Below are 18,163 nucleotides of genomic sequence, written 5' to 3'. Positions count from 1 at the left end.
GCCAACCGACCACTCCTTGAAGAGCTCGGAATACGTAGAGGAGGCTGCAGCGCGAACACAAACTTTCAGCCCTCACGAAACCGCAACTAACCCGACGAGGCTCCATGGCCCAGAGTTAACTTCGATTTCGGTGCAACTGCCGCGAACTCCCCTTAAGTTCGAGTCGTAGTGGTACCGCCGCACTTTTGAGATGAGTACAGTTCTTTGGGAGTTTGACAGTGCCCGGTCTAGGATAGAGCCCGAGAACAGGGCCCCACTTCAAAGGTAAGAGGGACTGTTTGTTGTTGGAAAACTCTTGGCCCTGATCGGTCTGTTAAAGCCCTGAGATCGGTGAGGGCTGCTCTCCTCACTAACCTTTGACATTTGCCCCTCCGGGGATGACAACATTAACGCATGATTCTTCACTGGCCCTCCCTATAATGAGGGCTGCGGCCCGTTTAAGGGCTCAATTTATTATTTACCACCGAAACGCGGCAGCGCCATTACAACTGACAACGCCTTGAATTTAATTACTGCAAAGTCCTGTCGCAAAAAATCCACATATCAATCGATGCAAAGGGCTAATTTTAGAACTAATACGATCTATTTCGGGTATTTACACTGAAAGGGGCCCCTTTATCGGCGTTGAAAATACACGATTTCAAGGTATTGCTGCTATTGAGCTACGTGCACTTCTTGAAATTGTGGCGATGAACTGATGACAATGGTGCCAGGTGTTGAAGTTGCGTAATTGGGGCCCGCAATATTTAACCCCTTCTGGGCCCAATTGAAGCGATTGCGATCGTTTTTGTTTTTTTTTACGGGAGAAGTTCCGGAATGAGGAGGCCTAAATGTCAAAGGTTCTACGCAGACAAATCACCCCCAAAATCCAAAAATTAAAAAACTAATTTGCCCATTCGTCCTGTTTTCCGTTATCCGGGCAGCTGGGATTAATCCCCTTCCAGCCCTTCGCAGGAAGGCAATTTATACATCCTGATACTTCCATCGATCTTATTCCCAAATTGTCTCTTCGGCCCTTTTTTCCGATTTCACGTTTCACCCTTTGGCGGTTTCGGTTTCCAGGGGAGGATAAAGGCCGTCGACACGACGATCGCTGGGCTGGCCGAGCCCCATCAGCGAGATGGGGCCCCATGGGGCCAAGCCCTGGTACAGGGCTGGCCCAGGGCCGTGGCCCGGCTGCAACCCGATACTACTACCGATTGTGATACTGATGGGACTGCTCAGTACGACCGCAATTGTACATGCCGGGTAAGTACGTTGACACATACTTTAGTTGCTTATGGTTAAAACGACGTTAAGGTTAATTCGGGATAGTTTTGGTTAATTTGTAACTTGATTTTCACGAAAGGCAGACCCCCGACATGATACTCATTCTCAGCTACTTTTTCCCAGAGAAGCGAATGCCATAGTCGAATTTGACGTAGTTTTGACTCACTTTGATAAATCCGGAGAAAACTATTTTCCCCCACGATGATTCGAAATTCTAATGTCTTCGACCGATGGGTGGTGTCGGCTCCGAATTCCCCTTAAAACGCTGCGCTGATTGTCTGTTCTCCTGGCAACGATCTGCAAATGAAGAATGTTGTGTGATGTAATTCATTTTCCAAAATTCCCACTTAGGTCTCTATCTCTCCGCTAACAAATTAATAACTTTTTTCAACAGAGCTACTACAACCTCGTTTTGTCCCTTTAGATTGTCCAGCCGAGCGAATTTCAAAGGGCCATGTATCACGCGACATCCGACCTGCTGGAAACTCATAATTCCAAGAATGTTTCAACAGCTCGGTCCGATCTTGATTGCGACCACTGCATAAATTACCCCTCGGCGGTATAAATTGAAATTTGGCGTTGATTACTATTAGAGGTAGATCATTAATATTCCCCCCAAAATGCCATATTTGTTTACTAAATTTGGCATTAGCGCCCTTTCCATTGTGCATCGCACAAAGCGTCTCAAGAAAAAACCTTTCCCAAGGCAAATTAGGGCCTTATTTCCATATAAACTGGAACAAAAACGTTTAATGCGAATCTCCCGAAGCGACAAAAGAGGCTTAAAAGCTGCCTACAGGGTGTTCGGAGCATTTGCAAATTTCCATTACGACTCACGCTCGAGGTAACTCGGTTGTTCTCCCATTAAGAGAAGTGATTTCTTGCCAAAAAATTCCGTTCGCTTCAGGGCTTTATACACCATTGAGTCGCCCGTTTGGCGGGCGTCGAAACTCGTTCCCTTTGTCCCCCTTTTTAATTTAAAAACAAGCTCGGATTTCATCAAATTATCGATTCGGCATGTTTTTGCCGGGAACTGTGTAATTCATAAAGTACACTGTGCTCGACAGACAGCAACGGTGACTCGTTAGTAAAACAAACCGAAAAGAAGCGTTGGATTTGCTTCATTCGAATGTAGACTGGAGAGATCAACGAAAATGGCCTTCCGAAATGAATAACTGTGATTGGACGCATGAGGGGTTTTGATGTAACTGCTGAATTCGACAAAATTTGTAACTTTGTTATTGTGAGAGATAGACCCCTCGACATGGTACTCGTTTCCAGCTAACTTTGCCCAGAAAAGCGAATGGCGAAGACGGATTTAATGTAGCTGTCACTCAGTTCGAGAAAATTTCTAAATTTCTCATTGTCAAAGATAGACCCCTCTAGACGGATCTCGCATCCAGCTAACTTTTCCAGAAAAGCGAATGCTGCAAACAATTTTGACGGATGTGTCACTCAGTTCGCGAAAATTTCTAAATTTGTTATAATCAAAGATAAACCCCTCAATATGGTACTCATTTCCAGCTAACTCATTTCCAGCTAACCAAAAAACTTTTTCAGAACTGCGATTCTCATAGCCAGATTTGACGTAGCTCTCATCCCCAAGATTCCCCAAAACAATTGACTAACACTTTCCGCTTGTTTTGCAGCAGAAATCAAGGAGGCGGCAGCTACTTGGGCGACGTCAACGTTTCGGCCATCCTGGACTCCTTCAGCGTCAGCTACGACAAACGCGTAAGACCCAACTATGGAGGTGAGTCACATGACTGCATTCGACATCGCTTTGTGTGTCACTTTTAACCCTCTCTCTCTCTCTCTCTCTCTCTCTCTCTCTCTCTCTCTCTCTCTCTCTCTCTCTCTCTCTCTCTCTCTCTCTCTCTCTCTCTCTCTCTCTCTCTCTCTCTCTCTCTCTCTCTCTCTCTCTCTCTCTCTCTCTCTCTCTCTCTCTCTCTCTCTCTCTCTCTCTCTCTATCTATCTATCTATCTATCTATCTATCTATCTATCTATCTATCTAACTATCTATCTAACTATCTATCTGTCTCTCTCTATTCGTTTTTCATTTGGTTTGGTTTGTTGCGACTTTGAACGTGTTTTTCTTTTGGTTTCAAATACGTCGGGCTCGTATGCGTGTGTTGTTGAAAATTGTCTCTGAGGTACAAGTGACGTCATGTATCAAAGCCGACCCGGTCACATACGAGCCCGGCAGCTGAGCGGTCGCCGGGCTGTATAGCGACGGGTGGGGCCCGGCAGGGATCGATGCTGAGCGTCGCTAAGCAACCAGGAGAGAAGGAGATCAAAGCGGGATGTGTACGTTTCGCTCGACGCTCGATTTCGTTTGTTTCCAGGTTTTTCGGGAAATCTTAAGGGGGGAGATCGGATTTTGTTTTTCTTCTCTAGGAGAGGGCAGCGCAGCCGACGACATTCTTTGTTTCTAGCCCTAAGCGACTTTCTTGAGAACAACCTAACTGAGCTAGTTCTTAATGGAAGATTTCGGATGCTGGTTAACTTTAACTTCCAGCAGGAAATTCAGGCTCAGCCCGTCAAACGCAACAAATAAGTACCGACTTGAAATTGGCGATAAAGTCCTTTAATGATCAACCACCCTATATAACACTGCATCAGAGGCGGACTGACCCAGTTGGCGAAGAAGGGCCGACAAATTATTTTCCAATATGTACGCTTTTAAATGAGAGTGAGGCCAGCACCGATCCAGTCCGCCCCTGAACTGAACACAGTTTCCTTCGCAGCACGCCACTGACCTTCAACCCAGATACAAATCCTTTTATTTTGACACGAAAATATACAGACTCCGCAATATTTTCTCTAGAGCCACATAGAGGTCAGCACCATAGAGACTAGAATAGCGCTAACTAGAGCCATGAAAATGGTCTTTACTGTTGTTCTTTCAGGGGACCCAGTTGTTGTCGGAGTCACCATGTACGTTTTGAGCATAAGTTCGCTCAACGAAGTCCGAATGGTACCTGAATTTTACCGTTTTAGCTATATTATTATACTTATTTGACATTCTTTACCGGGACGTAGCCCTGTTTTTCTTGTTGGTTTGCATGGTTAAGAGACGTTTGTATTTACACTAGAAAACACAGTTCTGAATAAGAAGCTTTTTGTTACGCGTGGCGCCACCTATAGATCTAGTAATCGCGGAACGTGGCTCCATCTATTGAATTGTGACAGAGTTACGTCCTCGGTTTTTTGTTTTTTAAAGAGAGAGTCACTTTCGCACCAACAGATGGCGTGCGATGCTTCTTCGGCAAGCTTGAGGCGCACTAAGTGAGCGTTTGGCGGACTGAGTTCTAATCACCGGCCTCGAGATTCCAGAACGGTTCTGGGGACGGTTCTGGAACCTCGCGGGAACCAAATCACCATGCATCTTTTGTTTTTTCGTTGAGAATTTTGTGTACTTTCCAGGCCCACCGGTTGACGTAGGCGTGACCATGTACGTTCTTTCTATCAGCTCACTTTCCGAAGTGCAAATGGTATTTATCCATCTTAAGAAATCCCCAAGTGTTTATGCCGCAAGAGGGGGCGACGGCCCCCCCTGAAAACTGATCAATTAGAGGGGCTGGCGCCCCTTTTTCACAGGCATTTTTAGTCGATTTTAGTGTTCGGTTCGTTGAATTTAGTGTCCCCGTCCCCCATATCTCCAGCCCCTCGGCCAGTCCGGGGGGCTGGGCTTTGGACAGGCCCGGGGTTCACGGTTTTTGATTTGGTTTTCACCTTACCAAGCGCGAGACCACTCTGTACGAACAATTTTTACAGGCCCTCCAGTTGATGTAGGAGTCACCATGTATGTTCTCAGTATCAGCTCAGTGTCGGAAGTCCAAATGGTACTTGCATCTTTTACGTATTCACACGGGGATGATTCACAGAAGCCATCAATCATGTTCATTCATCTGTGAATCAGCCCCAATTTGAAAAATGTCACAGGGCCATTCATGCATCTCATCGTTCAACGCGTCTTAGCATGAATGGTCGGTGGCCATGACTGTCCTATTTTATTAGGGTGGAGTGAAGACTGTATCTTTAGCGTATATGAGGAAAAGTTGGCGTGTGTACGTTCAAATCATAATGTAATTTTTATAGAACTGTCTTTGGCTGTACAGAAAAGAGCTTCACTTGTTATCAGAAGAGGTAGAACCCTCGACGTGATATTCAATGTCAGCTATTTTTTCCATAAAAACGAGTGCCGAACTCAGGTTTGATGTACCTGTCACCCAGTTCAAAAAAGTCCCAACTTTGTTATTACGAAAGGTAGACCCCCCGACATGGTACTCGTTTCCAATTACTTTTTTCCAGAAAACCGAATGCCATTGTCAGATTTGACCTACGTGTCACCCGATCCAAAAAAATCCTAACTCGGTTATTGTGAGAGACAAACCCCTCGATATGGTATTCGTTTCCAGTTAACTTTTACCGGCAAAACGAATGCCGAAATCAGTTTTGACATACCTGTCACCCAGTTCAAGAAAGTTCTTAAATACGTCAAAAATTGCAATTTTACGCTCTCTTGACAGCCAACGACATTGTCCGATTTCCGTGACATTTCCGGAGGCAGAAAATGTCGAAGAAATGCTACATTTCACTCCATCCTACAGACCTGTGTACTACTACAATTTTACAGTGACAATATCAGTGTTTTTTATTTAAGTACTTTAATATGAAAAGTATGTGCGTGTATTTTAATTTCTGTGTTTAATCAATAATCAAATTGTCGATTACATCCGGGCCTCGACGTACCGGACTTGAATGTGTGTTTGTGATTGGTGCTGTCGCCATCTTGGATCAATCCGTTTGATCAAAGATGGCGCTGGCGGAGCCCTCTGCGAGCCTTCAACCTCCCTCACAGAGGGCTCTGCTAAAATCGCAGTCTTGAATACTTGGACTGTGTGCATGAGACGCCTCTTCAAAAGCTTTTGTCGTAACTCTCACTATATCTGGTCCTTTGGGAGGAAAAGCAGTAGTTATTGTTAACCACGGAGGCGAAACCGAGCCCTAAAGCTATTTTAATAGTAAATGGAAACCAAATCAAGGTTGACAACTAAGGTCACACTATGACGTGACCCCCTCTGGCCTGGCCTTGAACCATCACGATAATTTTTGTGGTAGTAGTTATGTTTTTGATGGGCTTTACGCGTTTAAGGACCTTGTAAAGCTGCATTATTTCAAAACTGAACAAAACGAATTTTTATTATTTTTCTTCGAAATCATGAACTAACCTCAAGCACCCCCCACCCCACCCACCCCCACCCCCTAAGAAACGCATTTGTGTGATCGATGGATGCGCAGGCGCATGTAGCACGATTTGTCATGTTGCTTTTAATGGCTGATTAAGCTTCTTTTTACCATTATTATACACTTACATGCATGGGGGTAAGTATTGCGAAACCGGGTGACGTCACCGAGTATGCTCTTTAGTGTTTTCGCAGCAGTAAATCGTGTATAAACGATAAATAACGAGATTCGCGAAATGGGAACGGGGCGCAGCATCCGGGCTTTTGGCTTCAATCCAGAACTTGCAGGGTCAGGATGTTTGGGTGTGTCTTTTGGGGAAAAAAATACATGACACTTAGGAATTGCAGTAAAATACTCGGCATTTATGGCAGCCACGAAACACACAGGGCGTTGTGGAGACTTTGAAGGTGAAAGTGAAGTGCAGTAAACGTAGTCAGAGGTCAGTAATGAAGTGGTGGTTTTAAAAAACAACGAAACTTCAGATGCTGCTGTAGAGCATCTGTAGGCAAAGCGCCTTGCTAGGGTGTCAAGAAAATGTTCCAGATATACGCATTCAAAACCCCGTTTTAGCCAGTAAAATGCTCTCGATACTACCTGGGGTTTTTACTCTCAAAAAGACTCAAGTGTAAAGGAGAAAGAGGGTGTAATTTCGTTCCAATAAACGCATTCAAGAGCTGTGCCCCAGAATTAAGGCCAATTTCAATCGCCAAAAGAGTGCGTTTTGACTCAATGGAAAACACGATCATTCTTAACTCACAAATTTTGTCCGATGTAAACGAAGTTAAAAATTTTCTAAACATTGAACAAATTGCGAGTTTGGGTATTCTTAATGCAAACTTTTCAATTACTGCCATAACTGCCGCCGACAGTTAACCAGGGTCGTAGCTTCAAGGGGTGCATAAAAAATCAGGTCGTCTCGGTTCGGAAATTAATTTGCCGCATTTTATTATTTACAACTTCCCCCCCGGTAAATCGATTTGCCCGTTATCGTCGTGAATCTTTCGGTGGAGGCGAAGGACGATTTTTTAAGTTACAGAAAAATCGCAGGGGGGCGCTGCCGCGCCCATTTCCCACCCCCGAAACATAACCTATAAATAACGGTTTTGATTAAACTGGTGCGGAATTGCGTGACTTCTAGAAGATTAAAATTGCACAAGTTACTTTACTGCATAATAGGCAATGCATGTTTGCGTTTAACTGATGCTTAGTGCCGGGGCCGAGGTATCGACCCCGGGATTCTTGCGTCAGGGTCAGGAAGATACTCTGCGGTTCGTCTCAGTCGGTATTCGTGTACTCAAAATCCAGGAAATATGCGGGAATCGTCTCACGAATGAAGTTGCAGATTGCGAAGAAATAGAATAACAATAATAATTAATTAATTAATTTTTGCCATTTAACATACGTGCACTTGGACTAAACCTGTGTGCGCCAATGGTTTTTACTAATAAAAATCCAGGAGCGTAATTAAGATTATTTTTGGGGGAACTTTAAAAAAACATAAACTCAAAAATTTTGAACTCTACTTGTAAAATGTCAGAGACGTAGGTATTTTAATCAAATATTGCAAAAAAATATATTGGATCGAGAAACGCATCAGAGGAGTACCCATGGAGCAAATGAATTTTTTCTTTCCGAAAAGACATCGATCGTGGAAACCTCCAGAATTTTCCGCACAAAAAATCTCGCTTCGAATGCAAATGACAATGTCACCAGCCCTCGGACTACACCCAACTGCACCACCATACTTCCAGCGATTTCCGCAAATCGATTTGCCCTTAGCCTAGCTACATTCCCCCTCACCTTGAGCCTATTCTGTGACCCCCATACCGCACAAAGCGTTTGCAGCGACCTTCTGCAACGATGGAAAATTTTTAAAAATGCTCATGACATGCACTTTCAACGGGGGTAGCAGCTGCCCCCCTCCCCAAATTTACGTAGGTAAATGTCGTGATAAAAAGCCGTACAATTAACTGTGCATTTCTCCGTGATCGAACAGTCTCAGCGACCATTTCTCAGCTACGATTTGCATTAAAAAGGCATTAATCGCTCCGGTAAATATATCTTTCTAGGCCCTTTTAAAGCTCTTTTCAGAGGCCCCTTCCAGGTCCTCGTCTAAAGGGTTTTGTGATTAAAAGGGCGCGGAGGAACAGGTGTTTTGGGGGGTTCTTATGCATGCATGTACTGTTGGAGATGGCTACAAAAAAGGCTTCTGCATATGCCTTAGCGAATGTTAATTAATCTTTGTTAGTTCCTTAGCGGTCCCTCAAGGACAATCAAGTAAATTCCTCATTTCTCTGCAATAGGATTTCACATTGGACTTCTACTTCCGGCAATTCTGGACTGATCCGAGACTTGCATTCCGAAAGAGGCCCCAGGTACTGCCAACGATCGCCAATTACATCGAAACTTATCGGTCATTTTCCAGGTGGAAATGCTATCTGTAGGCTCGGAATTCATCACCAACATTTGGGTACCCGACACGTTCTTCGTCAACGAGAAAACGTCATCTTTCCACAAAGCCACCACCTCAAACGAATTCATTCGGATTCACCATTCGGGTAGCATCACCAGAAGCATTCGGTAAGACTCGCGATAGGTGCTGGTATGATGCGACACATTTGGCGATTTTTTATATTGTAGATTGACGATCACTGCGTCCTGCCCTATGAACCTGCAGTACTTCCCGATGGACAGGCAGCTCTGCCACATAGAGATTGAAAGTTGTAAGTAGTAACCTTGAATTTGAGAGTGTCACTAAAGGGGCATCAAAAGGTACCTGTACATGTGCTTTTTCGTTGATTTTTCAAGGAAAGTTCTCCTGAAGGAGAGCAACATAAAAAAATCGATTTTTGACGACTTTACTTTGGGTGGCCTCCAAGACCACCCAACCTAGTGCCCATCGATCGGCACGTAAAATGCAATTATTACAACAAACATATGTCATTTTTCAATTATTTTAAAATACATTATTTATACAAAATTTGGGTAAGCTTGCTCTGATGACTTCCGAGATTCTTCATAAATAAAAACTCACTCGGGCAACATACAAAATCTAGAAAAATCAATGCATGTGTGTGTGTGTGTGGAGTTTTATTCAACGCTATTAATATTTAGCTGATTATCGGGACACACAGTTCGCTTGATTGGATACAATACAGGGTGTTGCAAAGGAACGGGAGCAAAAAATATACGCAGCCGAGCGGATTTCTCTCGCAAATGGCCTGTTTGTAACACCCTGTATGAGTCAAAGCAGCCTCAACTAAATGTTTTCCTAATCAGAGCACCAATCAAGCTATACACAGGCAACAAGCACTGACAGATAGCTCTTGATCTCGGTTAATGTAAATAGGAGAAAATCAATAATTTTTTTATTTCCTTTATTGTGTTGATCTGTATGTTTGGATGTCTCTCTCAGATGGGTGGCGGAGCATTTGTAATTTATGACCGAAAATCTACGTCGGACCTTCTCAGATACAGCAAGGAACCGAGGGCTTTTTTGTTCGGGGCCTAAGGCCGGACCTGGAACTGTGACTAAGACCGGTTTTGATCGAAAACGCTGTGTTTTCAGACTCTCCCCGCCACTGTTTTTTTTTCAAAGCATGATCCCCATTACCAAAAACGAATTGAAAGGAAACGATCACGCATGCACTCTGCACGACCTCAAAGGCGAATTTGCTTCACCCACACACATATCAAAACGCTTTCGCTTCACCATTTATTTATATTATATATTTTAGTCAGTGTCGTACCAACTTATTTTCTTTCCTCACCGTTATTTCATCTATGATTCCTAAAATTTCCATTCACCCCCTTCTCTCTCTCTCTCTCTCTCTCTCTCTCTCTATCTCTTTTTCTCTCTCTATCTATCTATTTCTCTCTCTTTCTCAATGGCCTCCCCTCTTTCGCATATAGGCGGAGGTGTGGGGGGAGGGGGGATTTCTGACAAGTGACAGCTTTTATTGTTTTGATGGGCGGGATAGTCGGGTACACGATGAAAGACATACGGTACCGGTGGCATACGGGGCTGACAAGCGTGGGAATAAGCAACGAAGTCGAACTGCCACAGTTCCGGGTCCTGGGCCACAGGCAGACCACGAAATTTATCTCCCTGACCACAGGTAAAGCCATTTTTGTGTGTTTAAACTGGCGCGAAAACTCCTTAGCCTGCGCGAAAATATCTTGGACTGCACCGCAGCCCCCCGAGAACATACAGGTCGGCACAATAAAGGGCTCCATCGTCACGTACCGGGTGGACAAACACATAAAAGGTCGCGGAGAAATTCTGCATTGAAACCTGTTTTTCGTGTTTTATTAAGTTTTTCATTGGTTTCGCGACCTTTCTTATGTACACCCAGTACGAACTGGCACTACTATCGCCTTGATTGCAGTCGGTTACACCATGCGCGACATCCGGTATAAATGGAACGAGGGCCCCAATTCAGTGGGGGTATCGAACGAGGTGTCGCTGCCCCAATTTAAAGTCCTAGGCCACCGACAGAGGGCCATGGAAATATCGCTGACCACAGGTTTGTGCCCTACCGATGATCGGTGAACACCCTCAACATATTATAACGTCTGCCCTTCCTCTGTAATATCAAAAACTTCGAATAATAATTATAGCAAAGTACTCTCTCTCTATCGAACTCGTTTCGAGCAGCTGATTGCGGTGTTGCTAATGTGCGCGTTAAATCCCTCTATTCAAGGAAATAGTTATAATCCTGGTTTGGTTTTTATTAATTTTTAGAGGCAATTTTTCAAAAATATCGATTGGCTCAATTGATTTCCTAAATCTTTAAATTCTTATTTTTAAAGATATAAACAGCGAGTTACTACTACTAACTCTAACCATTCGCAAGTTACTTCTTCAAATTCCTTATTCTACGACTTCAATATTTTTCACAATAGAGCTATCGAATTTAAGCTCATTCGCAGCTCCATTTTGCCAAAAAATACAGGCATTCACTGAGCATGTGCAATTGGAAGAGGCAACACCGCAGTGGATTAATTATATCTAACGTTCATTGATCTATTAGGGAAGGTAACTCGACATTTAACTCCTGTGTGGTGCCTCAATTATCGTACTATAACGAGATGCTCCCACAGGGAACTACTCTAGATTGGCCTGCGAGATCCAATTCGTGCGTTCCATGGGCTACTACCTGATCCAGATCTACATCCCGTCCGGGCTGATCGTCATCATCTCATGGGTCAGTTTCTGGTTAAATAGGAACGCGACCCCTGCCCGCGTAGCTCTGGGAGTGACCACCGTGCTCACCATGACCACCCTCATGTCCTCGACTAACGCAGCCCTGCCCAAGATCTCCTACGTGAAGTCAATCGATGTGTATCTGGGGACATGTTTCGTGATGGTGTTCGCCAGTTTGTTAGGTAAGTTAATGGACACATGTCCGACTCAGTTTGACGCCACTTGAGGACGCTTTTCTTGCAGAGTACGCCACGGTGGGGTACATGGCGAAACGAATCCAGATGCGCAAGAACCGCTTCCTTGCCATCCAGAAGATCGCCGAGCAGAAGAAACTGAACGTCGATGGAGGCCCCGACGACCACATGCCCAAGCAAACAGTGAGTAATCGTCCAGTCAGGCCCTTTAAGGGCTGAAGATTTTCCACAGATTTTAATATGAGTGACGGGACTTGATTGTCCACACAATTTCGGATTGGATGCTTCTTAGTAGGGACGTTTGTTCCAGGAGGCCGTACGCTTCAAAGTGCACGACCCCAAAGCGCACAGCAAAGGGGGCACCCTGGAGAGCACAGTGAACGGTGGTCGCGGAGGCCGAGAGGGGGGGCCCGACGAGGAAGCGGGCGGGCCTCCTATTCCTCAGCACATCATGCACCCGAATAAGGACATCAACAAGCTGTATGGCATCACCCCCTCGGATATCGACAAGTACTCCCGGATCGTGTTCCCCGTCTGTTTTGTTTGTTTCAATCTGATGTACTGGATCATTTATCTGCACATTTCGGACGTGGTGGCGGACGATTTGGTGCTCCTCGAGGTCGACAAATAATGGGCGCAAGCACCGCAGGTCTGGTTCCCACGGGACACCTGTGATGACTTCACCTTGATTTTAGGGAGACTAGCATACTTCAAATTAAGGAATACTAGTTTTTAGCGGTGGACGACGGTGTTGTATGGGGCTGGTCGGTGGTTGGTTAGCAGAGCTGGTAACGTCACTGGAAGTGACGAACACGTCATTATGTGTCATAGAACCGTATTTGCAGTACTAGTAAAAAAGGTGAATATAATTTCCATCAAAATCGGCCGAGAATGAGCGTTTGCACTGGTGGGCGCAATAAAAAGTCACGGTTAAAGGCTGAATTATAGTCTGCTGTTAAACTTAGCGTCAAGCTAGCTTTCGTAGAATCTGCTAAGTAATACTAAAGCTCTGTTCTCACGTTTCTATGGCGATTGGCTTGAAATTAAGCTCAATAGCAAGTTGATTTTACGGCTCTAAAAGTCACAGTTAAAGGATCCTATAGAAGCACTTTTACCAGATTACTCGCAGATGGACGAAAGTTGACAACATTTCAAAATCGGTATATTGCCAACATCCTATACCGATCAGCCCCGTACAGGGTGTCTTGTTCAGGTGCGCCCGTTATTGCTATCTCCAAAACGGTGAGAGCTGTAACATGGGTTGAATGGTAAAAAAGCTACCATTTTTGCATAAACAGCGTTGTCAAATGGTTTCTGGTTTCCAAGATTTTACGAAAATTGACGTAAACTTTTAATTGAAAATATAGCGAAAACTGATGACATTCGCGTTGAAGGTCTCAATACCGATTAAGTTTTTTTCAAATATGGACCTGGCTTCTTTATTTGATGTCTCGAAAGCCGTTTTCATTCCTGAAAGATCAACGTATAATTTCCGTTTTTTTTTTTAATAGTAAAATCCATTATAATGAAAATGAGGATTTTTGAGGTATAGTAGTACTCTGGAATTATGATATAAAAACGCCAGATCCGTATTTAAAAAAATTGTTAGGTTGGTATCAGTATCTTGAAGATCATATGTCATGTGTGTTGAAGTGAGAAGACATCTAAGTTATGAAGAAACTAGCATAAACACGTGTTAAGCTTTTTTTGATTATACGGGGGCCAAAAACGATCTGACAACGCTGTTTATCCAATAGGAACAAAAACGGTATTTTCTCTAATTTGCCCGCTTTGATAGCTCCCACCGTTCTCCAGCTAGCGACAGTGGACACGCCTCCGCAGGACACCCTGCATAACCAGAAAACTATTGAGTGAGTACTTCACGTTATTCTTTAGTCTAGGGCCCGGTTTATCAACCCTTGTGTGTCTATATAACTTTACCCAGAAGATAATTTCCACGGAAGTGACGAGCTAACTAAGGGTCAGTTTCTCTAAGGGCGTCCACGGAAATTATTTCCTAAGTACAGATAAAGTTGCCAGTACCTTTGATCAATCGGCCCTAATCCGGGCCTGGTTTTCGGAGCGGGGCTACCGCGCATCCGCGCAGCCTGCCAACCAACCAAAAAACAAAAGCAAAAGCACTGTCAAAATATATTTCCATTATTGAAGTAATCGGTAAGTTTCTGTTATGCATTTTCGATAGTTTATCCGTTCGTTGAGTATATTTTCGTAGTTTATAGCGGGATTTTTTAGGGATTATCGTCTAAGGAGATATGTGGGTATAGCGCGACAAACTTATTTATCGCCCCCACCCACCCCCTCCCCCATGTAAATACGACGTTCCTGTTTTTATACCTATAACTAACGCGCACCTAATACACACACACACATTATTTAAACAAATAATGCAATTATTTTTTAGATTAGGAATTATTGTAGCCCTTAAACACACACACAGAGATTATACAACAAATCCGATATTTACATAAGGGCGCCGCCGCCCTTGACCGCGTTTTATAACCAACAATTATTATTGCGCAACGGCGCGACGCATGTCGCGCAGAAACGAAATTCTAAATATGTAAAATAATATAATATAATGTAATTAAAGAAAGTATATTATACACTCCCTTGGATGAAGGCCCTTTTGGCTCGGTTCTCACCGATGCGCACGTTTTCCCTTTGTCCTTTGGACGCACTGAAGGGCCCGAGGGCGGCGCCAAAAGGGCTTTGAGCGACGCGCTCGCAGCCCTAGAAAACACTCAAACAACCCAACGAGTTTGTACATAATAGAGCTCACGGAGATAATTTATAGTACTACCAGAGGCAGGGCGTGCTCTTCGTATAGGAAAATCGACCTTGTTAAGTACCTATATAATTAATTACGACAACACGTACACACCGCGTTTAAAATCTTTTTAAAAGTATTAAGAAATTTAGCACGTGCACAGAGCAAGAGTCTGACTGAACCGAGCAATACTTAAAAATTATTATTATCATTATGATTATTATTGTATAACTAGTGCCGAAATGATGCTTCCTTCTTTTCGTCATGAGTCGAGGTGATTTGTGGTCCGTGAAGGGTTCTCTGTTATAGTCGTCGTGTTCGAGGAAACCAGCTGAAAGGGGCTAAATGGGGCGGGGAGTGCGGGGAACCTGAGAAAATGTTTGTCAGAATAATTAGGGCTGATTGTCGAATATGGCTGTGCATCCTGCGTTTTGCCGATAGAGCACATCTTCCAGGCCACCCGCCTCGCCGCTCATGCTGCGGCGAAGCCCCATGTAATAGTCTCCTTCACCACCTCAGAAAGGGATTAATTTTAACGGTAATAAAACTACCTATAAAATTGTTATAAGCAGAGTATAGAACACTAAAAAAGGTCCTAGAAAACGTTAATATAACCGATAGACTTATACTATATAGACGATTTTCGGGTGAAACGCGAAGAAACAACAACTGTAGTTAACTATGGCTTTATCACTAAGTTTTCCCATGACTCTCTTGAGTGGTTTAACGATTATTATTGTATTATTAAGTTCATCAGGCAGTAGCGTCTCATGCGATTATTACCCATGCAACCATTTTTCGGACGTTCCGGTCCAAAGTGGCGTAAACAGAATTAAGGGCCACACCCCCCTTTACACCGCGTTGCGGATGACTTATTGCTCACTTACAAGATATTCTAAATAATAAGGGAAAGTTGTATTATACCGCGAGTGATCGGGGAACCATTCCTGGGTTCGTTTATACGGGCGTGATATGGGGCGCAGCGGCTGTGGTTTTAATGAATGAAAAACGGAACTGAATCCGGGCCAGTTCCCCGATAGTTAGAATTATTCCAATTATTTAATTACTTGTATTATTATTATTATTATTATTATTAAAGATGAAATAAGGACTACGTATTGCGTAGATATATACTGTTTGGCGTTTTTATTTGAATAAAAAATTGTAAAAAACACCTTTTACGCAGTTTTAATTCTTTAAATTAGGAAAAAAATAGATAAAAAGCGCCCCTTTCGATGACCACACCGGGGACTCTACTTAATGCCTTGTTAAGACTGCCGCAGCTCCGGTTCTCCCCTCAATCTCCTTATACAGGAGGAGATTTTTAATCATATCGCCGAAAGAGGAGGACCTCATGAACAACTAAGACTGACGTATTCTTTGAAGTGGATATTCCAAAAAAGGAGAATTTATGATACAAATTTTTTACTCACCATCTGTCAAGAATCGGGATTGGCATCATGTAATGGATGACTAACAGTTTGATGATGAAAATAATGATGAGTGGTGCTCAACGCCTTGCTGGATCAAACCCGTAGCGCCAGGCATCGTACTACCGAAGAAGGAACGCCACGTGACCAACTAGAAGTGAAACATTATTTGGAATGAAACTTCAGTCGCCATCGATCAAGAATTAAGAGCCGCATCTGGCGGATCACAAATAATCTCAAGAATAAGAAATATATCCTTAAAGGCTCAATGGATGCAGAAAATTCTTTCCGATAATCTTTCACATCTATTGAATCCCCTAAACTGAAAAATAATCAAATTCGTCATTATTTTTAATTTGATACTATGTGGAACTGAAAATAGCCACGCTCATGCACTGACCGTCGTTTCATAGAAACGTCAAATCTGACGTAACGTACTAATGTAAACAAAGAGTCAGCCTTGAGGTGCGTGTGATAAAGTAAACAATAAATATGTCGTTAAATAGCAACAAGAAATTAGAAAAATAACTTCCATAATCTACGCATATTCTCTTCACAAGTTCAGCACCACATCAAAGTCACCTGGCAAGTAAAATGGCCCCACCAGAAGCCATCAGAAGCAGCCTCTCGCAGCGTTATGAAAAGGAAATAACCCACACTGCTTATGTATCAAGAGTTTTTCTCATAGTCCTACAATGCGCTGCAAATATTCTTATACCAGACCACAATGCCGAGGCCTTCGTTTACGTTGTTGACAGGAACAATACTACCATAGCAGACAAATTCATTAGCACCCTCCTTGGAGGATTTGTTAGATGGGATGCCCAATATTTCATGCACATCGCCAAATATGGATACACTTATGAGCATTCTCTGGCTTTTTTTCCATTCTACCCATTCCTTGGATCGATAATTGCTAAGGCATTAGCCCCCTTTCTATATTTTATGTCCATCGACTCCCTTCTTTTAATCAGCTTCATTGTGATCAACACTTTCATATTCAAGCAAACCTCTTTAGTACTTTTTCGCCTGACTTGCCTGTTCTTCAATCAGGAAACTGCATATGTTGCTGCTAGGATTTTTTGCTTTAATCCAGCTTCGGTGTTCTTCTCTGCTCCTTACACAGAGACAGTTTTCAGTTTCCTATCCTTTACTGGTATGCATAACTTGGTGATGTGGTATAAAGAAAAGAAAAGTCTTATAGCAGTGCTGGTGCCTATCCTCTTAAGTGCAATCACTCGCTCCAATGGGGTTTTAAATGTCGGGTTTTTAGTGTTTTTGTACATTTGTTTGGCCCTTAAAGGTGATTTTAAGGTTAAAGTGATTTGTGCCCTTAAAATAATTGGAAGTATTACAATATGCCTTTCTGGTTTTGTGTATTTTATTATTTATTCTAGAGGGTTGTTTTGCACAGGTTCAATAAATGTTCCTATAAGTAGAGACTTGCAGCAGCAAGCACAAAAGGAGCACTATGTGCTGCCTTATGCCTGGACCAACCAATTGAGGCCTTGGTGCAACTTTCTGAAGCTTCCTTACACATATGTGCAAAGTTACTATTGGAATGTAGGATTTTTGAAATATTTTCAACTGAAGCAGGCTCCGAATTTCCTGTTGGCTCTACCTATTTTATACATAGTAATTTCTAGCTGTATAGAACATTTCTGCATCAACTTTCTGAAGAGGAGAAATCGAAAGATTTTTACCTTTGAAGGTGACAGTCCAAATGATGATTTATGGCAACCAAGGCTTAATGTGTTCTATGCACATGCCTTGTTTTTATCAGTATTCTGCCTATTCTTTGTTAATGTGCAGATATCCACAAGGATGCTTTGCTCGGCTAGTCCCGTCTTTTATTGGATATGTTCATTTCAAGCCTATAAGTCTCAGGTGTTGCGGAAAGTTATACGATTCTATATTTTGGGATATTTTGTAATTGGGACTGTGATGTTCTGTAATTTTCTGCCTTGGACGTAAACCTATCTGTGATTATGTTTGACAAGGATATGTACTGTGAGGAAATAAAAG

General features: G+C 43.1%; 2 protein-coding genes across 8 annotated transcripts; both read left to right on the top strand.

Annotated features, from left to right (window-relative positions):
- Rdl (Resistant to dieldrin) lies at positions 1-15,882 on the top strand. 7 transcript variants are annotated; one of them, XM_066394611.1, is made up of 11 exons: positions 1-264; positions 1,063-1,248; positions 2,919-3,022; positions 4,697-4,764; positions 8,824-8,895; positions 8,946-9,100; positions 9,161-9,243; positions 10,501-10,638; positions 11,624-11,908; positions 11,970-12,103; positions 12,231-15,882. In XM_066394611.1, exons 2-11 carry the CDS (start codon positions 1,121-1,123, stop codon positions 12,549-12,551), a joined length of 1,488 nt encoding a protein of 495 aa, XP_066250708.1. In that variant the 5' UTR covers positions 1-264; positions 1,063-1,120; the 3' UTR covers positions 12,552-15,882. The 7 variants fall into 7 exon arrangements, with proteins under 7 accessions (XP_066250708.1, XP_066250711.1, XP_066250707.1 ...); XM_066394614.1 differs by lacking the exons at positions 4,697-4,764; positions 10,501-10,638 and adding exons at positions 5,048-5,115; positions 10,909-11,046 and having other exon boundaries at positions 2-264; positions 12,234-15,882; XM_066394610.1 differs by lacking the exons at positions 4,697-4,764; positions 10,501-10,638 and adding exons at positions 5,048-5,115; positions 10,909-11,046 and having other exon boundaries at positions 2-264.
- Positions 15,883-16,584: 702 nt separating this feature from the next.
- PIG-V (phosphatidylinositol glycan anchor biosynthesis class V) lies at positions 16,585-18,144 on the top strand. Its single transcript, XM_066394234.1, has one exon. It carries the CDS (start codon positions 16,733-16,735, stop codon positions 18,110-18,112), a length of 1,380 nt encoding a protein of 459 aa, XP_066250331.1. The 5' UTR covers positions 16,585-16,732; the 3' UTR covers positions 18,113-18,144.
- Positions 18,145-18,163: the final 19 nt, after the last annotated feature.

The sequence above is a fragment of the Euwallacea similis genome, chromosome 10 (assembly GCF_039881205.1).
Source record: "Euwallacea similis isolate ESF13 chromosome 10, ESF131.1, whole genome shotgun sequence".
Classification (NCBI taxonomy): Eukaryota; Metazoa; Arthropoda; class Insecta; order Coleoptera; family Curculionidae; genus Euwallacea; species Euwallacea similis.
This window is presented reverse-complemented; position numbering and strand designations above follow the sequence as displayed.

Bases quoted from the DNA above. Each gene is read 5' to 3' on its own strand.
- Rdl (XM_066394611.1), top strand. From the start codon at position 1,121: ATGGGGCCCCATGGGGCCAAGCCCTGGTACAGGGCTGGCCCAGGGCCG. The intron at 9,244-10,500 runs GTAAGTAGTAAC...TGGGCGGGATAG, and splicing joins CCACATAGAGATTGAAAGTT to TCGGGTACACGATGAAAGAC. The intron at 12,104-12,230 runs GTGAGTAATCGT...CGTTTGTTCCAG, and splicing joins ACCACATGCCCAAGCAAACA to GAGGCCGTACGCTTCAAAGT.
- PIG-V (XM_066394234.1), top strand. From the start codon at position 16,733: ATGGCCCCACCAGAAGCCATCAGAAGCAGCCTCTCGCAGCGTTATGAA.